This window comes from Nothoprocta perdicaria, unplaced genomic scaffold, assembly GCF_003342845.1.
Source record: "Nothoprocta perdicaria isolate Ctin4 unplaced genomic scaffold, notPer1 scaffold_162, whole genome shotgun sequence".
Classification (NCBI taxonomy): Eukaryota; Metazoa; Chordata; class Aves; order Tinamiformes; family Tinamidae; genus Nothoprocta; species Nothoprocta perdicaria.
Genome location: NW_020454783.1, coordinates 955,115 through 976,566, shown reverse-complemented (window position 1 = coordinate 976,566; position 21,452 = coordinate 955,115). Strand labels below are relative to the sequence as shown.

General features: G+C 34.6%; 1 protein-coding gene across 7 annotated transcripts in view; it reads left to right on the top strand.

Moving 5' to 3' along the window:
- Positions 1 to 21,452, top strand: part of CUNH8orf34 (chromosome unknown C8orf34 homolog) — a 133,298-nt gene that overhangs the window by 42,672 nt on the left and 69,174 nt on the right. For all 7 annotated transcript variants that reach the window (XM_026035581.1, XM_026035582.1, XM_026035577.1 and 4 more), the window contains 3 exons: positions 3,421 to 3,449; positions 9,484 to 9,653; positions 13,023 to 13,189. In XM_026035581.1, the coding sequence (XP_025891366.1) occupies positions 3,421 to 3,449; positions 9,484 to 9,653; positions 13,023 to 13,189 (366 nt within the window). The remainder of the gene's footprint in view (positions 1 to 3,420; positions 3,450 to 9,483; positions 9,654 to 13,022; positions 13,190 to 21,452) is intronic.

Sequence of the window (21,452 nt, the reverse complement as noted above, 5' to 3'; positions counted from 1 at the left end):
CTATCCCACACCTTTGGAGCTTGCCCAGGAGGATGCTGTGAGGGACAGTGTCAAAAGCCTTGCTCAAATTTTAACTTTAAACACACATTAACTGACGGAAGTCAGAAACTACTGTGCTTAGTAGTTTACAATATAACAAATCTCTTGGATTCAAGATTGAGCAAACTAGGTATGTCAGTTTTTGTGGTATGGGAGCTTGTTGTAGATTAGGATTAAATTCTAATAAAAAAAGACTACAGTCTGAGTAAAAGGACTAAACCGTTAATAAAAATTTGCACATTTTTAGTGTATGAACATTTAACCTAAACCTGAACTGTGGGCACTTTCCTTTTCACATAATTTCATGGAATAGGTTGTCCCTTTTTCTCTGTAGCAGCCTGTRTTTTCGCAGTGATATGCACACATTTATTATCTTTCTAGTATATATTTGTGTATTATATAAATCTGTTTTCCTCTCTTCTGTGTATGAAAGCCACAGAGAACTGAAAGTAACGATACAAAGTGCAGAGTACAAGCAATTATTTGTTGCCCAGTAAGTGAAAAGAAGTTTGCAGAAAATCACTGATCTCTTAATTCTAGTGATTCTGTGAATTGATGAAACAGTGATGATAACAAACGCTATTATGATTACTTTGCAGAAATTAATGTTTTTTTAAATTGTCACTCATTACCATAAAATGAAATAACTGACAATAATGTATTTTATTAAGAAAAAGTCAAGAATGTGCCAACAGTTAAGGGAGTAGCAGTTACCCTGCATGTCCCTGTATGGTAATTATGCATATCAGTTTCTTTACTTGCATCTGAGCTGTCAAGATTCTGGATAAGAGCTTTTTTTCTTTCTTAATTTTATGGTAGTGTATGCAATGGGTAGTATCAGATTAAATTCTGCTATTCATTCTCGTGTTATTTATGTTAAGATTTTGCTTGACAAATTACTTTATGAAAAGTGGAGTYATTATTCACCTGTGATCTGCCTGCAAAAAGACCTCACTTTTGAGGTATGGTCTGTTGCACAGAGGTGCAAGTTTCCATTCAACTTCATCTATGCTGTTTTGTTGGTTTGACAAATGTAAAATATATATATATACACACACACCTATATATATACACACACACACACACACATATATATATATATATATGCATATATATATATATAGGTAGGAGAGCCACACACCAAGCCAGGTGCAGTAAAATCTTGGGGAAAAAATGTATTTTTTTTTATACTTCCATCTTTTAATGGGCTAGCTTACCCTCATCTATGTTGGTGGTTAATGTTAATGAAGCTCAAGTTGTAATGTAAATATCTGTATGAATGACAGCATGGGAAAGCCTGCCMCCAGAAGAATCACCATGCTAAAGTCATTGTATATTGTACTTAAGAAATTTCTTCCTTAGAATCCTTTTTTTTTTTCTCCTCTGTCTTTATACCACATCAGAAAAAGAAAATGAGAAGAGATTGCAGCTATAGTACTTTAGCAAATTAATTACGATAGGAAAAATACACTTGCTATTTGTACCTCAAATTTAACAGCCATTCTGTGTTCCATAGAGTCTCTTACTGACCTGATTATGAGCTATCAGGTATCAAAGACCCAGTTCCAGATGAGGAAATGAAAGTAGAAGAAAAAAAAATCATATCAAATCGAACAAAAAAGTTCTAAAAAGCATGGGAACCTCCTGAGAGAAGAGTTTGTTTGGTGAGAATCACAGAATGGTTGAGGTTGGAAAGGACCTCTAGAGATCATCTGGTACAACCCCTTTGCTCCAGCAGGGACACCTAGAGCACATGGCGTGGGGGAATATGTAAAATGGATTGGCTTCAGTTATCCAAAATACAGTCAGTGGTATGAAGATCTGGTTGTTGTATATCAGGTATTTAGTATAAAGAGAACCTCGAATTTAGTTTTTGCTGCCTGAGAGAGAGCATGTTTGCTCTCTACTTAACGCGCATAAAATTTTGGGGATGGAAGAAATTGGCTTTCTAGCACATCAGTGTCCTGTTGAATGACTCAGATTGGTGCAGCTTGCTGATGGACACGCTGTATGGGTGTTACTGCAGTGTTTGGAGTAGATCAATCTTTAAAGCTTTTTTATAAATCACATTCATTTAAAAACAGATTCATTGCTGTGGGGGGTTGGGAGGATTAAATGCTAATTAAATGCTTAAAATGCTAATTGCAATTGTGTTAGTACTTTTTTAAACAAAAAACAATATAAGGAAACCAACTGAGAATTAATAACATRCAACAAATGATTAAAAGCACAGTGATTAAGAAAATAATTCATGCAGTTATGCTATATCAAAAATGAGGAATGAAAATTTTTAAGAAATAGACTTGTACTGCTGCAATCATTAGCGAGATTTTTAGAAAGATTTTCTCTCAGTTCAGCTGATATTATGTATTCTGTAATATCGCCTCTTGTGTTCCTTAGAACAAGATATCTTGATAACAAATAACATCATATGAATTAGAAAAGAACTTTTAAGAACATATATGTTTATATAAGCTCTTCAACCATCAGGAGATGCTTGCGTTTTGAATAGAAGTTCTACTCTAGAAATATTTCTTATTAAACCTTAGAAATGGTTTGCTGTAAGTCAACATTTTCCACCTGAACACATTAAAAATATGATTATCGGGCCATATGACATAGCTGAGGCGTGTAGATGTGTCGTAAGTTCTGAGACCAGCTGTGAGTATCCAACATGCCACAGAATAGTCATTGGTGAAAAAAAAAAAAAAAAGGTGATGTGACTTGATGAGAGCAAACATAGGAAAGCCTCAGGCAAGCATCAGCAGAAAGGACAAAAGAAGAGCAAATAAACAAGATCTTCTTTAGCGTATTGAGAACAACTATTTTGCATTATGTTACAAAATTTTACTTTGAGATTTCCTTCTCTTTGGCTTTAATTCTACTGCTTTTCATAGAGTTATTTCTGCTTTGAACCATGGAAAAAGAGAAAAGAGTCGTTCTCATGTTGCCCTGAACTTGCAAGATACCATTACATATGCTAGGCAGAGCGAGATTTGCATAATTATGTGCCCATTTGCAAATATTAAGTTGCTTAATTAACTTTCAAAAGCAGGCATAAGTATACTTAGGCTTCATGACTTGTTGCTGCTTTCATAACACACCTGTGTTGCTTCCATTTCCTTTTTCTTTTTTTTTTCTTTTCTTTCTTTTTTTTTTTTTTTAATAAAATTCATTTGGATTATATTACAGCTGAAGAGAGTGAAGGATGGATTGTTTATGGGCAGTTTCACTAAGGAACAAAATATGGTAGATTGTATGATTCAGATGCGTGCAGAGACCAATGTATAAACTTTTCAGACTAAACATTATTTTAACTACTGTAATAAAATATTTCTAGAAAGAATATTTCTAAAATTTTTAAATCTGCTTTGTTTTCAGGCATTGCAATTTCTGATGAACTTGATAAGGTAAGATTCACTGTTTGCCTAATGAACACTAAAGCCAGACAGATGGTAATGGTAATTCAAGGTGATGAGAAAGAAATTTCTCTGTCCTGATATACATACTTCTGTTCTATTGCATTCAGAAGGAATTWGGGTATGGAGAGCTGTTGAATAAGTGCTGTACATGTGCATACATTAAGAGCTTAATCCAGGATGGGCTCTCAATTTTGGAAAAATCTCATTCAATTTAAGAGACCCTTAATGAGCACAGGTGAAAACTTCTGAGTTTGATACCATCTATATGTAACATCATCTATTGGGTTAGCTTAATGATATACTGCTAGGAACATTTAGCTTTAAATACTTTCAATTCATGAAGTCATATAGTTATACCCAATAACTGTATAATTACCTTATCTCAAATATTATGGTGCATGAAAATCCTTGGAAATATTCTTCACTCTTTAGATCTARTTAGGAATGCACAATCCACAAAAATCAATCTTCATTTCCTTGGTGAATGCAATATGTCATGATATTTTCCATTTTGGCCCTTTTGAGAAGTTACATAGTTTATGTGAATTTAAATTTTAGTTGTAATAATCTCTATGCTGACAGAGCAGGTAAGCAAATTTTTCAGATTATTCAGGAATATAAAACACTTTCCTCTTCCCTGTTCTCAGCACTGAACAGTGGTCCTTTTTTAGTATAAGAATCTTCTGTTATTTTCATGGTATCAGAAATCGTTACTATCAAGATAAAAAAGCATGACAAGCACAGGACTAATTATTAATATAGGAGACATTTTTTTTTTTTTGCCCTTGTCTTTCTTTTCTCCCGGCAAAATGAATCCTTTCTGCCGCCAATGCCTATGCGGTACAACCCATGGCTTCTCAGGAAGGACAGGATCGTACAGTCCTGTGCATAGGGGGCTGCAACTGCAAAACAAACACTCATCATTTTGACCTGGATCTTGCTCTATCTCGTTTTCCACACTGAGGGGGATACAGAATTCAAACCTTCCTTGCTATTATTTTTCAGCTATGCTCAGAACAGTATGAGAAATGCAGTTAGAAAAGCTCTTCCATTTGAACAATCTTTAAAAATATGTACAAACAATTCTTTTTTTTAGTGGAAAAAACATGAAATATCACTGTTTTGTGGGAATAAAAAAACATTTTGGGCTAGAGCCTCTATGACATGATTCTTCCATTTTGTAGGAGCTCAAAAATCATTCATGCTTTTAGATGTAACAGTTCTGTGTGAAAATTTAAGTGRAGAGCATCACTGATTGGTTTTCTGGAGTCTGAACAAAGAGTGAATTTTTTTTTATTATCACATTATTTTATTGTTTATAATCTAAAATCAAAATATTTAAAAAGTAGTTTAAAAGTATAAATATTTAAAAAATTAAATATTTATAAAACTTAAGATACATCTTTTCAATGCTCTCTGGCACCTTTACAGTTGTGCATTTACAGTGTCCATTTCTGAAGAGAACAAGTAAAGGGAGTATGCTTGAAATCAAATACTATTTGGAGGGAAGAAAACAGAAATACAGAGCTCTTAATATTTGTGTTTTTTCCTAGCCTTATTTTAAAGGCTTCCAGAATGCATTCACTGAAAACATGTAATTTGTAGACTCCGTTGTCTTAGAGGAGTTTCACTGCTATTTCTTATCATGGCCCTCAGGGATTTTTAATGGACATAAAGGCTATTTCTGTTTTCAGAGATAAAACATAGCYAGGATAATTCTGTTGTATGGAACTATCTAAATTCAAGTTGCTAAGCTCCCTTTGCAGCAGGAATGATCCCTTGCATGTACTAACTCYTGAACTGCACCTGTGACTTGTTTGTAAAAGTGTTAGGTTAAAGAGGATCTGGGGACTATATGATAGTAATTTAACAGTGTATTTAGTTTAGTTTCATTTCACCTGGACATGGCCTAAGCAATGTGGTTCCTTTTTTCTTTTTTTCCTAGGAATAAATGTAGCCAAGCTCATTGTTATTCCCTTCCCTGCTGATACTGCRGCTTCCTTATCTGGGCTGCAGCAGTGCTGAATCCTTTCTCAAACCACACTCTAATTTGTGTTTTGGATTAATCTTTTGGCCTTTCAGGTACAAGTGATTGGGCTAGAACAGCATGTCCAAAGTTGGCATTGGATTCTCTTCTAGAATTTGTATTGCTTAGATGTTGTGAGCGACATGAAATTAAGCACAGTAAGAAATTCATCTGCACACTCGTCCTTGCTTTGTTTTTAAGAAAAGCGGGAACAGTCTTGGGAATTAGGATAGGGCCTATAATCTTGCTCTTCTGCAGTTTACTTTCTGAATCAAGAGAAGATAGTGAATATGTATGGACATTTCTTTATTTTTGTTTCCTCTTATGTATGCTTGCAAAAAGCCTCTTTCTGACTGCGGTAAACTATAGCTACCCCTTASAGGAGTGTGTTGGTCAGTACTGTTGACTGATGTCCCTGCTTCTCCAGATAATCTAGTTAACTACTTACTTGCTTAGTTACTCAAGCGTTTGGATTTGGAAAACCAGTTTGCTCTCAATTACAATCACTTTTGTGAAGAAGCCTTCAATTTAAATATGAAGTCAATTAAGACTTGAAATAAACTGCACAGTACTGCAAGTACTGTGTGTACAGAAAGAAAATGGGGAGACATGGTGTGTGACTCAGATTTTAAAACTGAAGTGCAGAGATAATGTAATACAAACTCCTGAATTGAGTCACCGTCTTTATGTGGCATTCCTAAAGCTCCTCATTAATATCAAAAATTAATATCAAAGGAGATACCCATTTTGAGTTATGGTAATAACTCAAATATATATAATAATACCTTTGCTGTGAAAATTTATGAAATTGTTGAACTGAAAATTTATGAAATGGTTAAAAAACTATAAAGAAAAAATTAAAAGTGATTTGTGATGAGTTTCAGGATTTTTCCCAAGTCTGTTAGGACTTCCCTGGGAAGCAGAAGTTCCAGTTCACGCAGAACTGCTGTGTGATACATAGCAATAAAATGTAGCTGAGATACTGCAGTGCAGAAATAAGTTTAAATGGCATTTATGCAATTGTACCTGTATTGGTAATATTTCTGGACAAGGCCATACAGGATACGAAGTCAAATCCACTACCTCTTGACACAGTCAGAGACCTAAGTTAATATTAAAAAATAAATTAAAAAGGGGGATGGAGAGGAAAAGGATTATTCCTCTTCTACCTTTTCATTCGCTAAAGAATACYTTCTAAATATTTTCCAAGCCTTTTCCCCCTGCAAATATAAAAGATTTACAAATATAAATATATAGAACATATATAGTCTATACATTATATAACACAATGGATAGAGATATGTTTTTAAATAAAATATGAGATGGACATAGAACTTTTTACTATATGCTTAAATGAAGGGTTCCACAAATGTTGCTATACTCCCAGAAATGGAATGAGGTGACAATGAGGTGACATCCAGCTGTCTTCCCCTTCTCCTCCTGATTGCCACGTAAAGGAAATAGGAGCATGTCAAGTTGGTAACCACTGCTGTGGATGGTAAATGACACTGGAATGAACTGGAGGGCACTATAAAATAGTGCACTGGAGTGCAGTATAAAATAATTTTCTAGATTAATTTCAGTGCAGATTTAAATACCTTCTCCCAAAGAAATTTTTGTGTATACCAAAGTCGCTTTCAATTTCTTCTGRTATTTATAGGGATATAAATTGGAAAATGGTTAAGATTCTGAATTTTATATAAAAATGCATATATTAGCTTACCTGTGACAGAATACTTGATCTGAATTTAATGAAACTTTTGAAGATGTCTCATAATGGCATGGTGTTTTACTGTTCTCACCGTGACTGCTTATGTACTTAAAAGGAAGAAAATAAAGTAGATCATTGCAATTGTGGAGTATTAATCTACCAAAATTCTAAAATCAGTGAGGCAAGACACATCTTTTTTACAGTTCTATTAAACAGAGCTTGAAAACATTACTATAGAGGATGGTCTAGTCCCTACAATGTTTAGAAAACAAATCAGTATAAAAAAGATAGGATTAATGGTTTATTTATTCTTATGCTATTAGCACAGTGTACAGTGTCAACAAAAGGTTGTGATTCTGAAAAAAAGGCAAATCTTTAAGTGCTCTGCCCTTTCATTTTAAAGAACTAATAGCTTTTAGCACATTTGAAACTGCAAGTAGATGTAGGTTTAACTAGCACCAACAGCCCGTTTTCTTCATTGTTAAAAATTATCCCAGGGAGAAAGGAAGGAGAGCARACAGCTAAAGTGGTAGGAGAAGAAAGCCCAAAGGGTTCTTACTTAAAGCAACTAATACAATAGAGCTTCTGCAATGATGGTATTTTGTGCAGTGGAATAATCTTCATGTTGGTAGGCACATGGTGGTAGTCAGAGTTAGACCTATCATGTGATGTGAACCACTGTCATCTAATTTACTTGGCTATAAMCCAGCACAAGTAGATAATTAAAATGTATATTTTAACTACTTAAAAGAAACACACTAATGGTTAGAAATTCTAAAACTGCTGAAACCATACTGTTTTCCTAATTTTTCTCTCTTCTGAGATGGGAGAAAATCAATATTGATATCAATCTCATGTCAACCTTGCAAAAAATAGATATGTGTAAAAAGTGAATCTAGTCAAGTGATGGAGAACTCTGAACAAAGATACAGAGAGTGGAGTGATAATGCCCTCAAAAGCATATCATAGAAAGAGAACAGAAGAACAAGGGTGAATAAGCTTAATCCAGGACCTAGTCTGTATTTGACTCTGTCAGATAAAATTTCTTGGGCTTCTCCTGAATAAAATGAAATTATGACATGTAGGTAGAATGGGATAAAGTGTTCATATAAAAATACTTTTTTTTTTTCCATTTCAGGATTAGAGACTTTTCTTTCAGATTGTGCTTTCAGGATGATCTGAATCAATTTAATCATTAGCAAGATACTTTTAAAGGGTTTGTTTTTTAGAAAGATAAGAAGGTATGGTTACTAGCTAAGTAATCACTGATGCTCTTTGTTTTAGAAAACATTATTTTATAGCAGGAATATTTAATGAGATGCTGAGCTGGATAACAGCCAAAAGGATTTATCTTCCTAAAAATTTCTCTCATTAGAAGATAGGAATAGAATATATCACTTCTAATTAGGAACACTGTGTTTGAAATGCCTCTCCTAACCTAGAAATGGGTTTAATTAAAACAGAAAAAAATATTCCTATCCTCTCATTTCATTGTGGTAATTTTTATTATGCCTTTTTTTTTCTTTTTTTTTGGCCTTAATTGACTATGCCATTGTACATAACCTTCCACTGCATGCAACCATAGTGCTATGAAGAGAACTTCAGAACAGCTKTTACCACACAACTTACATGGACAATTTGTTTCTTTAATCTAAATTTCTAATGTAGTGATGCAAACCATCAATATTGTTTTGAATAATCTGGRTATGTTTCGTTTACTTTTTGTAATCTTCTGTACCTATCTTCTTCCAATAAGTGGTAGAATATATGATTACTATTTTCAGAAATGCATTTTATTGGAATGTTAATGCATTTCTAGAATTGAAAGATACATTATATAAAATCTCAGCAGAGTTGCTTTTAAAATTTCCAAAGAAGATTTATGTATTAATTTTGCAATAAATCATAGTGATTGTGCTGTTTATTATGCAAGAAATTCAAGTATCTGTGGCTTAGCATAACTGATATAGGACTTKTTTTAAGACTAGTGTGCTTATTTAAAAAAAGTTAACTTTTCAAGATGGAACTAAATGAAGTCCAGCTTTCTACAGTTGCTCTTGAAAAGCAAGGAAGAGGAGAGATTTGAAACATCAGGATAGTCAGATCTCTTGGAATTTTGCTAGTAAGATTCTTTTCAATAGTCCATAACTGTTTGTGGGTGTTACTTTGGCCTCTGAATTTTTTGTATGTTGTACAAAAAACAACATACAAAATGTTTCGATGTTTCTTTTCTTTTCCTGCTTACCAGTGTGGTGGGTTCAGAGTTTTTCTTTATTTCTTTTCAGGATACAACAGGTTTTAACACTCCTCTTCTCAGACCTCGTGTAATTGGAGAGTGGGTTGGTCGTGAAGAGAATGATGCAGATCCACTGGCTGCTGAGATGTTGCAACCACCGATACCAAGAAATAAAAATGAACAGTGGGACAGTGAGGATAGCGGCAGTCCTGGAGGAAGGTGGGATTTTGGTTTTCCCTAGAAATCTTACAAATTGTGGAAAAAGAGTTTTTTCTTTAATGTCCTAAAATTGGAACAAAAGGCTTTTAAATTCCCAACTGTAGTGTGGCAGCATGCAAAATGTATGGGACGCATTAATTTGTCTTCCAAGGCTTTTGCCTGTGGTTTATCTTTATACTCATCTGCAATCCCATTTTATTCCTGTGTAAAGCTAAGTGCATGTTAATAAGATTGGGACCTATGCTTAATAATTTTATACTGTACAGCTTTAATCTGATATGTCAAGCCCTACTGTCCTTCAATAGGTAGAATCTTGATGATAAATCAGATATTCCCATTTAAATGAAAGTTTTTAACAGGATTTCTAAGATTAACTTTCAGTTCTTCAAAGTAGCACCTTAGTGTTAATGGTAATCCTTTCTCAAAGACAAAATTGTATTCTCCGCAGTAAATACTTGCTGCAGTCAGTTGTAACTTTGCTGAGGATGGGGGCAGTCTGCTTCTTTGTTAACTTGTTTCTGCCACACAGAAGAGGTGATTGCTTTTCCAMTGAGTACATTCTCCACAACTTAAAKGTGCCTGTTTCTCAACAAAAGTGAAGTAAGCACAGATGCACAGCCTGTTTTTAAAAATGCTTTTTTTCCCCCTTTGCTGTAAAATTCATGCAGGAGGTCTATTGATTGTCTGAACACCTCCTGTTTTCTCTCCAAATTGTAGACTTTGTCACTGATTATACCTAGAAAACTAATTGCAACAGACAGTTTTTCTTTTTCCTTTTCTTTTAAGAATGCAGAAAGCCTTGGCGACTCCAATTTCCCTTTGGAAAGGTCTAAGATATTTCTTCACTATGTCCTTGATGCATCTTTCACATTGAAATTCACCTCCCTGTACCAGGGAAACTGGTCCTATCACTTGCTGTCCTCTTACGGGTCACATTCATTAGATTTCTTCATTTCCTCTTTTCATCAGATGACTGTGGGATAAATTGCACATACTGCTATTTCAAAGAAGTAGCAATGTGTAGCAAAGATCCCTCAGCCACACTTTGGACTGAATCAAGATGACTAATACTGCACCTGTGTGGCGCTATTACTGGGAAAATAATGGAGTCAGAAGCTGACATTACAGCTTGACTGTGAGGTCTGCTTTTCTATTTTTCCCTAATTTAGCAGTYCAATAAGGAAACTCAATAAAGATCTGTTCCATGTTGCAGGGAGTACAGTGGTTGTTGTAGCCCCTCTCTCAATGGGAAGGAACAGAAGTCGCATGTCTGAACTCTGAAAGGGTGCACAAAGGTTTAGTGCTGAATAACAAAGATTCAAAAAAGTGKTTTTTTTTCTGTAGAAGGAAGCAAAAGCTGTGAGAAATCCCACAGCTCATGCTTTAATGAAAGCTTGGCTTTAAAAGTATTTAAAAAGCTTTACTAAGTGTCATGACAAAATCACCATTGCCTGGTTGTGTGGAGTAATGAGAATTCGTAGTACTTGATGTCAGGAAGGAATCATGGGAAACATATCTCTAGTTTTAAGTACAGTGAGTACTGAGGAGCTTTTGAAAAATATGTGTCATTAAGTGGGAATAGTGATTTTCAGTGAAAATGAATAACTATTAAATTACATGCAGCATATGGATTACATTTGGATGACCCAGTTTATGTCTGGGATAATTCTTCACTTCTTTAGCATCACATTAGGTTTTCTAAGGCATATATAAGAAACATGTTTGCAGTCTTACAAAATACATGCAAAATTGAAGAACTTCATGATAGTGATGATATCAAAGCTGATGTGATCTATGTATGGAAGTTCAAATGTGCTCCAAATGTATAAGCAAAGGAATGGGTAATATTAATTTAATTTTAATGTAGTGTACACATAATACATATAAAAGTAATGGGAAGAGTATTGTCTTTATTAGGCTAAATGAAACTCTCAAAAGAGTAAAGTTGCTATTGCTTACTTTCGTTGATCTATTTCACAGCCAACAGAGCCAAATAATTCAGTTGCATTTTTATCTGGCAACTGAAGGCGGCAGCAATTCAAAATTCATGTTACGTGTTTCTGATTACATCTTTTAAAATCTGATTTAAAAACATTACAAAAAACTTTTATTAAAAAGTGATAGCTTATCAGTCACTTTTTATCATGATTTATGTGACATGCCAGGAAGCTCTTGAAAYTAATTCTAATTAAGCTACAGAATAAGAGTTACAATAGCAGAGTAAGAGTGTCACTGATCACTAGTAGGGTTATTTCCATCAGTGCCTAAAGCCACAAATTCTCTCTGTACCTTGTTTTCACAAAGCACAATGTATGTTTTCTTTTTCTGTTTACTGGAAGTCCTAGGTTTTTAAAAAACTCAGCATTCTATAGGGGACAAAATAGAAAGGTGTACTTCTGTGGACCACTGCTCTTTTGGTTACATGTTTCCTTTTCCAGTATTGTTCTTTTCAACATAAGGCAGAGCATAGTAAGTAATCACAGTGCGTGCAATATGCAAACCTATGAGTTGCTTGATTTTTCTGTCACTGCAGTGTGAACTTCAGTTTTTGCTCCACTCAGTAGTGGATAGTGGAAGGAACCACTGTTGCCTCCTTAAGAACATAYATTCCTGTAGTCGGGAGCAATAGATGCTTATATGTTGTATATCTGAAAATCAGGCCAACTTGCTTAAAAAGCAGTGGAGTTAAATTTGAGCAACATTTTTAATTTTTTTTGACAGTTTAACAGTTAACAGTTTTTTAAATTTAAATTAAATTTTTTAAATTAACATTTTTTTTTAAATTTGAGCAACAGATGTTTGCAAGAGATCCATGTTCTTGCAACATGGTTTAAGACAGTCTAGTGCATCTCAGACAACCTCTTGAGGGACACCAAACTTCTCTCCCATGGTCTTTATCTTSGATTGTAAAGAATCAGAAAAATTGCCAGCAGCAGCAGCAGCATGTCCTGCTTTATGCTAACTTCTATGCGTTTCCAGATGTCTGCAAGCATTACTTAAGTTGGGGACACAAGGCAACAATCAATAACCACTCACAGCAGTGCTTAGTTCCCAGTTACTGGTGTGAAGGAGCAATGGCAGTTAGCACTTCACCTCCTCTTCTGTATATGTAACGTATTTGGAGCTGATTGAATGCTCATAAAATCAATAGGAGGTTTTCCATGCTTGTTCAATCAAACCATTAGAAAGCATGAACTGACATGTAACATCTAATGATGAGGGATGAGTGATAACCAGCTGATTGCTTGTGGTCTGATGGTATTGATCTTCAGATCTGGAAGACATCACGGACAACAATAATTTGACAGAAGTCTGACAAATTTTGTAGAGAGTCCTAGTAAGAGCAAGTTGTGCTTTCCTCCCTCACAGCTTAAAAATGGAGCCAAAGACCAAAGGACTAAAACAGCAACAGCAGCAACATAAGAAACTGCTGGCTGCCATGCTTTCTCAGGACTCCTTTGATTCTGCCCAAAGCACAGCTCCATCTGTAACCGAAGAAGATATTGACAATGAAGATGATGCAATGGAACTGTTGGGTAACTGCAAAAATTATATACATTTTATCATTCTTTTTATTATAGATTAAAAATTATAGTAACCAATATAAAAATATAATAACCGATGAAACATGGATTGGTTTGAATCTGCTTCCTGTTTTTGAGCTGCAAGTTTAGCAAGATGCAGCTGTGTAAAACTGAGTAGATTTTAATATATAAGATTCAGGAATGAATATAATGAAAAGTACTATATAACTGTCAGCTGGATCAAGCTCCCTTAAAAAATGAGCATTTCAGGCATGAATTTATTTTTGACTTCTTAGCTAAAAATAGGCCATGTAAATTTGTAACCTCTATAGGTGTTTTAATGGCAATTTTTTGTACACTGGATTATATGCTGAACTGTGCTCTAGCAGGCTCTATGTTCACTGCTTTCTCCTTGCTCTCTTAATGTCACACAGCTAATTAATGTCATACAAGAGAAAGGAGGGGAGTTGTTTAAAAAAACCTTATTAATAGTCTCCTTTTTTTGACATTTTGAAAAGCTCCAAAATAAGATGCTTGAAGTAATCAGTGACTTTTTTTTTTTTCTTTTTGGATAAATATGAAAATGTAGGATCAAAGTATGTGAAATATGCGGCCTCGAAGGATAGTTTGATATTCTTCTCTTTAGGAATTCTGKTGCAAAATATTTGTACATAAAGAATTGGAGCTGCAGATTGGTCCTTACTCTAAAAACAGAAAAATACCTGGTGCTCTAGTCTGATTCTGTACTTTCACTGTAATTATATTTCTGTTGCTTCATTATTGCCATTTTCACAGAATCATAGAGCCATAGTACAGTTGAGGTTAGAAGAAAGTGCKAGAGGTTCTCTAGTCCTAACCCCTGCTCAAAGCAGCATGAACTCAGGCAGGCAACTCAGGTGGCTTTTGCATGTCTTCAAAGAGGAGGCTCCACAGCCTCTCCAGGCAGCGTGCTTCAGTGCTTGAGCATCTTCACTGTAAACAAGATTTTGTCTTATGTTTAAATAATTAAGACTTAAGGTATACTTTTTTTCAATAATTTCAAGTTTGATTCATGTAATTGTATTTACAAGAAAGTAAGTAGAATGGACTGATCACTCTAATGCCATACTATTTTTTTCTGCATACTTGCTGCTCTGTAGAATAAATTGGTATCTCTGGAATTAATCCATGGATTCCAGTGAAGGCCATTACTGTTTTTGTCTGTAGCAGTGTTATTTCCTTATTTCCTGGTGCAATTTCTAAATCTTTTCAACTTTATCATCGGAATGAGATACATATCTGTAGAGAAACTTGAATGAGTATCTTGAGCTGGCATGATGCACAAGACTCCTCTAATGTAGGGTTCTGTTCCATCCAAGCAGTACAGTAGGTAAGTATGGTGTCATTGGYATCATTTTATGGTGTATAGAATAGATGATTTCCTTGAATTATGTGGGGATAGTGAGGAAAAGGTCAGACAGTTTTGCTTCTCTAATGTCTGTGTCTTTCCGTCTGGACACTTGGATCCTTCAAGATACCAGGAACTAGAAAGGCAATAGAAAGAAAATGTTCTTTTTCTAGTGGCTTGACTTTTGGCCAGAATATTATCTGTATATAAGCAAGTAATGTTTTTATTTTACCTTTTTCAGAACCATATAGCTATAAAATCCAGTCTGTGGTTTCAGTCAGATTTTGTGCCATGCAAATGCTACAACATTTTTCTATCTTACATTTTAACAAAACYGGCAGAGTTTATACCAAATTGATTTAACTGTGAAAGGTCACAAGCTGGACCTAGCTCTGAGGGCCTAGGACAGAACTTTATGTGCTGAGATTCTGAAGCAAACCACTGTTACTCCTCTAGTAACCATGGGTGGAATTATTATAATATAGCCACATTAAAGTAACTGCCTCTGATGATGGAAAGTTTACTATATACATCTTGATTTTAGAACTGGTGTGCTTCTGAAACACTGGCTTTTATTTTAATCCTCATTATGGATTTTGCTGACCTTACACGTTTTAGATTCAATAAAATTGTAAGAATTACATTGCTGCAGAACTTCTCAAAACTTGAGGCTTTGACATGTTGTGAAAAATATTTTATTTTCTTTTAAAAATAACATAGGGAGCCTAAATTWCTATCAGCAAACACAGATATGTTTAATTGCTATATTTTCCAGATCAGTGACTCTATGATATTGGGACTGAATTTTTATATTAGCATTATTTTATACTGCTTTAATCCATTAACTGCTTTGATGCTTTTTGCACATGCAATATAACTACTTTCTACTTGTGGCTTTCTGCCATCACTGAATTGCAGGACATTATTGCATCTAGCTACTTTAGTTGTTTCCTTTAGATTTCATTATTTGAAAAGCTACAAAAAGCTACAAAAACTCATGCCCCTAAGTTTGAATTTTATCAAACAGATTTCACTATTGATAACAGATTACTCAACCATATTTTAATTATGTGGATTTTGTAGAACAAGAAGTCTRTATCTTTGTGTGTATACACAGTTTGACTGATCACTTTGGCTGATATATTTGCCTAGCAAAATATGAAATTGACTATTGCTCTGTTTTCTTTCAATAAGCTCCTGGTAGTCAGATTGTTGATGAAGATTTAACAAGAATGAAACATTCCTAATAAAGGAGTCAGTTAAGCTATTATATTTTTTAATGGTAAGGGTCGATTTCAGAAGGAATATTTTTGCAAAGGCGAAAAAGAACATTGTGATTTCAATTATCATGGTCCATATATAAGGTAAGATGTAAAACAGTACTGTTAACATATTGGTATGCTAACATACCAGTATCGTAACTGGGAAGAAAAGAACCAGCATTTAACATATCTGTAGTATTAACATAACTCTGTACTGCTAATTTTAAGGTGTAGTTTTCTTTTCCTCAAGAATTCCCAAATGTCAACTACTCATTCATTCTTGTGCCCCTGAATGATTGGCAGGTGATTGTGTTTACATTAGAGAAGAGAAGATAAACAGAGAGTTTGATGTTGGTTTTTCATACCTGTAGCATAAGATAATAACTCCATGTGTGGTAGTCTGTTCTTTATATTTTATGCCGCTTTACTAGTTATTCTTTTTCGCTCACAATATCTTTTAGTAACTGTTTTAAGTTTTATAATTTGTTCAAGAGGATATTTGTAAGGCTTAGAAGAAGTTATAAASTGAATTAGTCATTTGGCAACACTGCCATTCACTTGTTTAATTATTTCTTGTTTGATAAAATTAGTTGATACTAAAGTTGATTGTGCATAATATTACTAAAGGAAAAATAGGTAAAATAGAGAGAGAAAATTGCTGCTAAAGGCTCTAKATTCTCTTCAGTTGAAATGAGTTGCATATAAGATAAAAAAAAACCACAAGGTAACAAAGAATACTTTGTTTCAGGTTAGGCAGTGATGCTTTTCTGTTTTTGTAAAGGRGAACCTTGTTCTTAATCTCTATGCATAATTTCTGAGGAGTAGTCACCTGAGGTGCAAGTATCAGCCTAGCCCTCAGTGTTGCTTCTTATCTGGAGGACTATTTAAATTTTGTATCTGGAAATGAACTGCATGAAGTGTTGAGAAAAGGTGAGAAAGATCCACTCACGGAAAAATGGTAATTGCTGCCAGTGAATTGGGAGCACTGAATTAAGATGTTGAGGACACTCCAGGCTTAAAAACTTCCTCTGCTTTTCCAAGAAATGACTGGAGAATTTTCATAAATATTCATTATTTTTATAGAGGAGGACACCTGCAATAGGAATAGCACTATAATATCATGTGTGTCATGTGTGAGAAGGGCAAGGTAATTTAGATTGTGCAGGGATGCCCCAGCTAGCTCTGATCAAGCTAACCTGTTCTTTTCAGACACAGTGTAGCAGTTTAGCAAAGTTAAAGAGTTTATGAAGAGCTGTGTACTACTGTTCAGTTTATAAACAATCCCATTCTCTCTTTGGATTGTGCAGAGGAAGGAAGCACCAAAGAAAGAATTAGGAGTGTCAGGGTACTACCTGAGTAGAAAATGACAGGATTTCTTTYCTTGCTTGGAGGTTTAAAGTGGAGAAGTGGAACAGAGCAAGGTCTGGGGAAGCTTTGTCAGTATTCATTGTACACATATGTGAAACCACTGTGTGTATGGTGGGAGAACAGGATTGACGCAGAGATGTCAGTACAATTTAAAGAAGTAGCAGTAGAGCAAGAGCTGTAGGACAATTACCTAATTTAAGCCATTGTAAGCTAGTTTTTGGCCTCCTTGAGTGAACTCCTTGGCTTTGGAATTGTTCATCAGAGTAGTGGAGAGGAAGAAGTATATTCAAGAGGACATTTGTAAATTTAATGTTCATACTGGGAGGGAAAATTCCCAAGGCAAAAGTTACATCCAAACACTGCAGTGCTTGATACTATTTCTCATGTTAATATGTGACTGACTAGTGAGGTGTTTCTCTGAAGTAATAAGGTGTCTTTTCCTCTAAATAAATTGTTCTTTATTTTATATACAGGCATATCACTTAAAAGAAGATAAATGCTGCCTGTAAGGGCAATCAGGGAGGTATAAATTTACTAGGATTTTGATGTGTGGAAATAGAGAATGTATATTTGTTTCAAGAGAAGTTCCTAGGTATTAGATCCTAATTTATGGTGCTGGTTATAGTATCTGACAGATTCTAGAATGCATAGCAATGCAAAATAGGAGTTGAAACAAAATCAACCAAAATAAAACTATGAATGAAATGATTCAGAATGTGTTTTGCAAGAAATTCTGCCTTTTCAAAATGGAATTTCCTGTTAGGAATGTGTTGGATATTTCTGTAGAAAAACTGATCCCATTGTCATGTACTGAAAACAAAACAGCACCTTGCCAAAACATTCAGATTATGGTTTTCTGATGCATTCTTTACTTACCTAACCCTTTCTAGTGACTGAAATAATATTTTAATAGTAGTCATAGAAAATAATTTTGACTGACGCTTAGTACATATAAAGCTTCCAAGTTCTGATACAGATGATGAAAATGCAATATTTCATAAACACACTACTTATGTAACTATAAATGTTTGATATGGATAGTTTCCCAGTAATTGCACTATATTTTTGTATTTTTTTTATTTTATTTCCTTGCAAGAGTTGTGTTTGGCACTTTAGATCTGTTTGAGTCATAGGCTATTTGTATTCTATTCCTAATTAACATATTATAAAGAATTATAATGACCGTTATGTTTGTTTTGTACAGTGATATTAGTGACRTCTATTAGAGTTAAGCTTGAAACTTCTGTAAAGTCTATTTTCCCCTCCAACACTGATGATGTACTTCATGGAAAATGATTAGCAAAATATATGTTTTTGTTGCATTCATAATCATGTAAACTTACCTTTATATCACATAATGAAATGATATGGATGATTCTAAAATCATCCCTTGGATGATTTCCCTTGGAGGACTGTGGCAGACAGCAATGTTTTGAGAGAAACTTTCCTCTAATAGACAGAGTGCTCAAGCTTCTTGTTCCTCTGCCTCCTTTCAGATAAGAAATCAAATGATTCTTTCTCTAGGAGCCTTGCAGCTTAAAGTGATGAGTGTCAGGAGTGTCCAGAAGTTTATAATGAGAAAATTTGTGGCATTAAAGAAAGGAGAAATAGCATCGAGAAGGTAAATTTCAAGGTGTCATATGATAATATCACTGAATACCATTTATGTGAGGACATAAGTGAGAACATATGAGTTTTCCACTTATGAATAGCTTCTCGACGGGAAGAATGATGTTTTTATGCATCGTGTCCTCAAATTACCATATTTCACAGAACCTTAAAGAATCTCAGAACCTCAAAGCCAGAGTCACCCTTGAGGAGACCAGCTGTGAAAAAGCTGGTACWTGCTGAGCCTTTTACAAAAAAAGTCCCATATCTAAGCATATGTGTGACTGAGGTTCATATCTAGACTTAAAATAGCATACACCACAATCAGGGCAGAAGATAATGTGGAGACAGTAACAGAGTTCCCTTATCCATTCTTTGCTTTTTTTTTTTTTTTTCTGTTTCCTTTCTCTTGATCACTTTATTTTAGTAGATCAGCTAATTTGTTTCTGTTTGAGGTGTAGTATTTAATGCAATTGAGCCCAAGTGTGATAGTGCTAGAATGAGGCCTTCAGCTATGATTTTATGCATGTCGTCACTGTTAGGAGAAACTGGGTGTCTAATGCATCACTCTCACTCTCCTTYACACAACCTTCTGTCATTTGTTGTAAAATGTAGCATTTACTCTGTATGTACTAGGTGGCACTTTGGTAATATCATGAGTGGTAGTCAACTATGTTTCTTCTTGAAATGGAAAGTGTCTCTTACAATGTTTGAGCTTATGCAAAATCTTTTCTATATTTACTGCTTATGGGGTATATGTTAAGGTAATATCTGTCTACTTGGAAAATKCTCATAAATTCATGTTTGCATCAGTTATTTTTATTTTGCTGACAGGATGGGAAAATGATGCGCAGCTAACTTGCCTTTTGTTCCCCGAGGGCTGATTCCCCACCTCTCTTCCGCAAGCAAAGGGCCCGTGACTATTTTGCCTTCTCTCTGTGCAGGAAAGGGATTCTTCTTGCCCACTGCAGCTCGCAATACAATTTGATTCCAGAATTTCCCACTTCATCTGCCCTGAATACTTTGAGTTGAAGCAAGGTGATCTAAAAGTCAAGTGGATTTTATACTATTAATCCCTTCCAGATTTTGTTCTTTGTTTAAAGRGAATGCTTTGTGCCTTTCAGGTCAACTTGGTGTCTGTTTGCAGGGCAATTTTTTGTCATTTAGCATAACACAGGACACAATGTTACATCTCCCAAGATTTACAGGTAGCAARTCATATAACTTGGTAGTATAGCAACCATCAAAACCAGAAAAACCTAGAAAGCAATATGCAGTGAATACTAATGGGTTGCCAGGAGAAAAAAAATCCTAATATTCATACAGACAGTTACTAAAAGCCAACATTTAATTTGAACTTGAAAATTAGCAGGCACGAAAACTGCCATCAAGCTTTATGGTCATCCAGCTTCCATTCATCTGTGCAGACAAATCTGTACTGTACAAATCTCAAAAAAAAAAAAAAAAAAAAAAAACAGCCCTGCATGGTCGTATGTCTGTGAAAATTATGTCTTATCGCTTTACAATTCTCTATAAGAATGCTGATTATGATAGATTCTTGACTACTAGGCATTCTGTATGTGACCTCAGTATATTAGATCTTCCACCATGTATGTGCTCTAGCGTTAACATATAGAAGCTTCAGCTTGCATGGGTGGAAAATCAAAGCCAAGGAAACTGGGGAAAAAAAAAATAGCGTGCAGGATAACTCAAGCTCTCTGGCTGCTTTTTCATGTATGCGTCTCAACATCTTTCTCTGAGCATCATTTATGTGATTTTTAGGGAATGTATTTGTTGCCACAAGTTTGTGTAATTGATCCAAAAAAGTATTAGTAAATATGTTTTTTATAGTTTTTTCTTTTCCTGAGATGATAAGATCAAAATATGGAAGATTCCACCAAGTGTTTTTTTCTAGAAGCATTCAACGTGTTATAAAAGGATTGAGTTGCAGTATGTATTTGATGAAATGGAATGCTAATAACTAGTATTTGAAGGTAAAATATACATGCATTCAAGCTATTTTTGAATTTTTAGGTGCAATTAGTGCATTATACTGATTTGATCAAGATATCACAGCTATAATTTTCTTAAATTATATAGTTCAGAAGATAAGCATGGAGACTGTACAAAATGGATGATGTGATTATAAAGCAGTGAATGTAATGCTCTAAAGCTGCTTTTGTCTTATAATGATGATAATGTTGAACACAACAGAGAGATTATTTGAGCTAATTACTACTCCGTGGATATGAGTATTGTGGATTTAAAGGGCTACTCAAGATTTTATTCATTGAAAGCTAATTCCGTGTCCATMAGGAGACTAAGAGATCCTTGACTCCAGCAAAGCAGTTGTAAGGGCAGGATACTTTGCAGGGAAAAGGGAAGATTTTTCTAATGTAAATTTAATCAGATTATATTTAGATTAGAATTAGATTTTACTCCACTATTTTTTCACAGCGTTAAGCAAATGTTAAAATTTTTGTTAAAATTGCCAAGTAAGGTTTTTTAGCTTACAAAGTGACCAAAAGTTGCACTGCAGTACTGACTTTTTATTTAAAAAAGAAATCTTACAGGTTTCAGATACTTTCATGTCTTCACTTTGGAAATTGGATTGAAATTTGTGTTTCCCACTGGGCGCTGCTGATATTAT